At 42.1% G+C, this 5,862-nt stretch overlaps 1 protein-coding gene across 1 annotated transcript; it reads right to left on the reverse strand.

Annotated features, from left to right (window-relative positions):
- Positions 1-2,713: 2,713 nt before the first annotated feature.
- LOC106524948 (uncharacterized) lies at positions 2,714-3,570 on the reverse strand (the record flags this gene model as incomplete). The annotated part of the gene is given in 1 exon segment (XM_014018998.1): positions 2,714-3,570. A coding segment is annotated over 1 exon segment (842 nt), but the record flags the coding sequence as incomplete, so codon positions are not given.
- Positions 3,571-5,862: the final 2,292 nt, after the last annotated feature.

Below are 5,862 nucleotides of genomic sequence, written 5' to 3' on the forward strand. Positions count from 1 at the left end.
ATTTCAGACTTTTTAGGACCTTTTTAATGTCATTTGAAATGAAATTTAAGACCAACTTCACAATAAACACAAACTACAATGTGTTGACATTTTTAAGAGCCCTAAAGGCTGATTTAAGACATTTTAAAGCTAATTCAGGCCTTATTTTTGGATTGATGAATTCAACGACTTTCGACTATCGATACGGTCCAAGATGGACGTTATTTCTGTTCATCAGTTATCCAGGACATGAAGACTTAAAAGAAAAAAAGACAAAGCAACTGGACGTCTGTAGCTGAAGACATGTGGAGTTATGTATCTGATTTAGCAGCACATACTGAAAAGGCCTGGGTGTGAGCACAGCCTTAGTCCTCTGTCCTCACTCCAACTACCTCCATATGTCTCCTCTTTGTCTTATTCCTGCCAGCTTCTCACTGTCCCGTCTCTCTGTGACCGCTGCTCCTTGAGGCCTCACTCTTACTGATAGGTATTTTTCCTAAATACACACAAAAACGGGAGCAAATGAGACAATTTAAACCATGGCTTAGAATCAAAGTGAGGAGAACGCTGGACAGGAAGTCTCTTTTACACCCAAATCCATCGTTCTAAGAGACTTCCTGTAGTTCAGCCTCTTTTATTTAGCTTTCCACGCCCCTAATTACATTGGGTCATGAGACTGCCTAAGGGAGGGGGGGAAAATGCAGGTCTCATGACAAAACATTATTTGATACAAGACAATTATTAAAATCAGGGACAGCTTCTGCTATCAACAGTTGGATGAATCAGTCCAGAGTTCATCTCCCTCCCCGATGACTGCGACTCAGCAAATCTGCTCACATGGAAAAATGTGACATTATAAAAGCAATGATTAAACTCTCAAAATAAGGAAGTTGACCCAAGCTCTCACTGCCAAGTATTTTCAATGATGAAGATAACCACCACCTCAACTTTGCTCTAACATTCCCCCCTTTTCATCATAGAAAATACTTAAGTGTAGACATCAAAATAATCAACAACAAGATGAAACATGTAATTAGAAACTTCCTTGAATGTATAATGTAAAATGAATGTATAAAAACTGATGCAAAGGTAACTCTATAGGTGAGTGTAAAATGTAAAAGAATAACATGAATGACTTTTAGGTGATTAAGTCAAACAAATAAATGCAAATTAATTTAAATGCATGAAACAGATATCTGCAAACATCACCCGGAACACATCCCAAGCAGGCTTTCAGTTCAGGGATCATTCTCCAGACGTCTCGCTGTTTCATGCACAAAAGAATGATTAGTGACATGAAAATAATCACATGATTTCAACCATATAATAATAAAAACTGGGTCTTACATATAAACAATAAAGCAATTATCATCTCACTCGACCATGCCCTCAACATCATTGCAAGGTGTAAAAATAGTAAGAGGGACTGCCAGCCATTCATYACCATCATCAGAATCATTAACAACATCATTCAAATCAGAATTATCCTCATAATAAGTAGAACCAACAGATGGAGAATCAGCCCTATGGATAGTGCTATAAACCTCTTCACACACGTTATCATGGGCCACAGAATTGCCATCCATCGATGCTTCCAGGAGTGTGTACGAATGACTGTCTCGGGCGCCGACAGGACCTATGGCTGTGGCGATCAATTTGTTAACAAGGGAGCGCAGCAGCGGAATTAAACAACATCCACATAGCGTCAGAATGGCTGCAACCGCAGCAATGGAAATTAGAGCAGACGAAGCCAGAGCACGCCACCTGCCGAAGATAGCATTCATCCAGCTGTCCCACCCAGAGGTGTCAACACCAGAATGCTCCTTCATTAGGACATTGAGAGTACGAAGACCCTCAATGGCCTTGGTGATACTGCCCCCAGTATGGGTGTTGTTGGGTATGAAAACACAGCATTGTTCACCGAAGATGGAACACACTCCGCCCTTTTCAGAGAGAAGCATGTCTATGGCAATGCGGTTCTGGAACGCCATCAATGACGTTGCCGCTAGTTGCTCTGCGATGGCCCGAAAACCATACTCTGTAATATTTCCCAATCTCTGAACGTTAAAATGAATGTAATTAATTCTCGAAGTGTGCTTAGCAATTGTAATTTGAGGCAAAATACTTTCAAACCCGGCAGCTACTTCGTTAACCAGCTTATACTGTGGAGGCACGCCCCGAGGAACACCGATGGCGTCAATATATGTTGGATTGTGACCTGGAAGTTCAAGCGCAGCACGTCTGCGCCTGTTGTAGTGATTTGTCATCCCTAAGGCTGTGCCTAAATCAGCAAAAAGTTCACTGGCAGAAGTTGGATAGAGTGAGATTGGCATTAACAGTCACAACAGCTAATAATCCTTTTGAGCCTGCTGGCAACTTATCAAACAACCGATCACTTCCTCCCCACCACCAGATGTCACTCCTGGACAGGGGGATGAAAGAGGAACTGACAACAAAAGTTTCAGAGCACCATTCATCAGTCAAATTACTTATTTTTGCATGTCCTGTTGGGAAAGAAATACAAGAGAAATTTGCTCTAGCCACTTGATTGGAAAAGATTGGCTTCTGAGCTGAAGTAGGGGAAATAGGATAAACATGGTCAAAAAGTTGACATTCATCTTTCCTTGGAACAGTATTTTCCATCACATCCAGAACACAGGTAGAAGTCAACGTCGCTGGAATCACCTTCAGAACCGGTCTGGGCCCCAAACACACCACACAATCCTCTTGGATTGTTTTTGCAGCATTTTCAACCAATAGGAGCCAATTGTTACTCAAAGCAGAAATACCTGTGGTCACTTTAAACCAATCATCAGATTGCAGTTGCTGATTGTGAATTTCTACATAAATACTTGAGTCCAGTGCTGGGCTTCTGGTCAATCCACACTCTTCACAGTGTGATGATTCATTAGCTGTGATGTTTGTGCACAAAGAGAAATACACACCTGGATCCTGGCCAGAGGTATAGGCAAAGAGAATGAAATGGTAGCACTGTTGACTAGCATATGTAAACAACAAAGGTGGTGTGGGTGGTAGTGGATTTTTCGTGGTGTTAAAAGTCAAAATTAGGTGTGTCAGTGTTTTAGATAGAGTCAGAGTTTCATACCACTGCTGAGCTTCTGGGGTGGTCAGGGAGTCCTTTGGGTCCCACTCCGTCCCGGTGTAAGTGAAAGCAGAACCCCAAGTGCTGGACCCTTTTGTGGTGGCCATATACCACTCGTTTTTAGCATAAAGTGCAGCCGATTCATCATCTCTCGTTCTGACAGAAGCAAAAGGAATCATGACAGTAGATGCTATTACTGGGTTATTATAGCAGATGTGCAGAGCCTTGATCTTTCTGTTCACATGAACAGTGTTACAGGGATTATATGTCCTGAATGCCTGCCGTTTAGTCCTGCCCAGATTGTGATTGTCAACAAGAATAGAAGATCCAGTCACTTCAATCTTGGTTCTTAGTTGTGCTGGAGTAACATTACTGTTAGAAGGGTGTAAGTACCAGGTGAGCAAAAACAGTATGATCAGCAGGAGGGTCAGAGACCATCCTACTATCACATTCCTCACCCAAATAGGTGTCATTGTCACTGTTTTGGGAGTTACAACCTTCAAAATGTTTCACAAAGTTTTGTTTACAGGTAATTATTTATTCTCTTCCTACTCTTTGAAGTTCAATGCTCTGCAACAATCTGTTTCTGTGGTCGGTCCAATACACATTAAGCAAATAACGAACTGTGTGATGAGAAAACAGTCATACCATATAAATTTTTCATGCCCTTATTCCAACTATAATTAGTTGATGATTGCTGACAAAGTCTCTTTTTCTCCACTTCCTACCAATCAACAGGAGGATAGACAATCTTCACCAGAATTGAGACGCGCACCCCTAAGAGATGAACCCCTTTGTACCTTCTGGACTTCTCCTGTTGATCACAGAGAATGGCAATCATCACCCAATTACTGTTTTTTCAATGAAATGATCTTTTTAACATGTGHTAAATGCACCCAAGTATTTCTTTCAGCAATTTTAATTGCAGTAGGTGTGTTCAACAAGACCTGAAATGGTCCTTCCCACTTGGGTGAGTGCCAGTGCTTCTTCTTAATGCTGCGAACAAGCACCCAGTCGCCTGGTTCAACCAGCAGGGGTTCCTGTAAAGCATCAGAGAGTTCTTCATTAGTGGTTTTCTCCTGCCTTTTTTCCAGGGCCTTTCTCATGTAGTCTGCCAGACTTCCTTCGTTTCCCACTTCCCATTCCATTTTGAAATATGGCAGTCTAAATGCTCGCCCATGGAGAACCTCAAAAGGTGTCAGACCTTTTGAACTTGTTGTGTTCATAAACATTTTTACCAAATCAAGACATTTGGTCCATGGTCTGTTTGTTTCTTCCATACATTTCTTAAGTCTGTTCTTTATTGTTGCATTTGTCCGTTCTACCAGACCTGCACTCTGAGGATGATAAGCACAGTGATTTTTTAAATTGATCTGAAATAGCTGACCTATTTTAGTGATCAACTGATTTACAAAATGTGTTCCATTGTCTGAGTAGATTGTTTCAGGAACGCCGAATCGTGGTATAATATCCCTACATTGGGCCTTTGCCACTGTTAGAGCATCTGGATGTTTTGTAGGAAAGATTTCAACCCACTTTGAAAATGCATCAACAATTACCAGACAGAATTTTTTCCCTTCACATTTATTTAGCTCAATAAAATCCATGTGAATGYTTTGAAAAGGATATTGTGGTTCTGGAAACCTCCCAAGTCTAGGCCTACAGTTTCCTTGAGGATTATGTTTAGCACAAATCAAACAGGCTCTGCAGAAGTTAGCAGCGTAGCCTTCAAATCCAAAAGTGGTAAAAACTTTATTAACCTGGCCTACCATCMCTCCTCTTGAGACGTGAGAAGGACCATGGCTCAAAATGGCAGCCCATTTGTGTAGGTTTTTCGGAAGGACTGGTTTGCCATCAGATGAATACAATTCATCTCTCAAAACAGCCCCTTTCTTAACCCATGCATTGATTTCTGTCTGTGGGCTCTGTTGCTGCATCTCAAAAAGAGTTTGTTTTGACAGGTCTGTATCAGAAAAGTGGTCACTCAAAAGCATCACAGACAGTCTGCCTTCTGCCGCTTTCTTTGCAGTAAGATCTGCAAAAGCATTTCCTGTAGAAACTGGGTCGGAACCATGAGTGTGAGCAACACACTTACAAATGGCAAGCTTTTTTGGAAGTGAAACTGCTTTTAATAGATTGGTGAGGAGCTCAGCATGAGTGACAGGCTTGCCTGTGGATGAAACCATACCTCTATTCTTCCAATATTGAGCAAAGGAATGCACAGTGGAATAAGCGTACTGGCTGTCCGTGTAGATCGTGGCTTCTTTATCTTTCATCAATATACAAGCCTCCGTCAAAGCAATTAATTCCGCCCCTTGGGCTGAGTAGCAGCTAGGCAGCTGCTCAGCTTTAAGAATTTTGGTGGCTGTAACAACAGAATAGCCAGTCTCAGTCTTCCCAAATTCGTTTTTCTTTGAGGAACCATCAACAAACAGTATGTCACCTGTAGGTAGTGGCACATCTGTCAAGTCATCTCTGCTTTTTGACTGCTGTTCAGCCAATTGCTGACAATCATGCTGATTTCCATCACCTGGAATGGGGAGTAAAGTGGCAGGATTCAGTGTGGTGCATCTTTGCAGTTGCACATGAGGCTGGGAGAGCAATGTTGCCATACAAGACAGGTGTCTCGCAGGAGACAAAAAAGTCATGTTTGTCTGCAGCAACAGTGCTGACACAGCATGGGGAACTCGCACGGTGAGAGGATGAAACAAAACGATGGGAGCACTACACTCAATCGCCATAGAGGCCGCTATAACGGCTCGAACACAGTGGGGCAGAGC

Source organism: Austrofundulus limnaeus, unplaced genomic scaffold (genome assembly GCF_001266775.1).
Source record: "Austrofundulus limnaeus strain Quisiro unplaced genomic scaffold, Austrofundulus_limnaeus-1.0 Scaffold207, whole genome shotgun sequence".
Classification (NCBI taxonomy): Eukaryota; Metazoa; Chordata; class Actinopteri; order Cyprinodontiformes; family Rivulidae; genus Austrofundulus; species Austrofundulus limnaeus.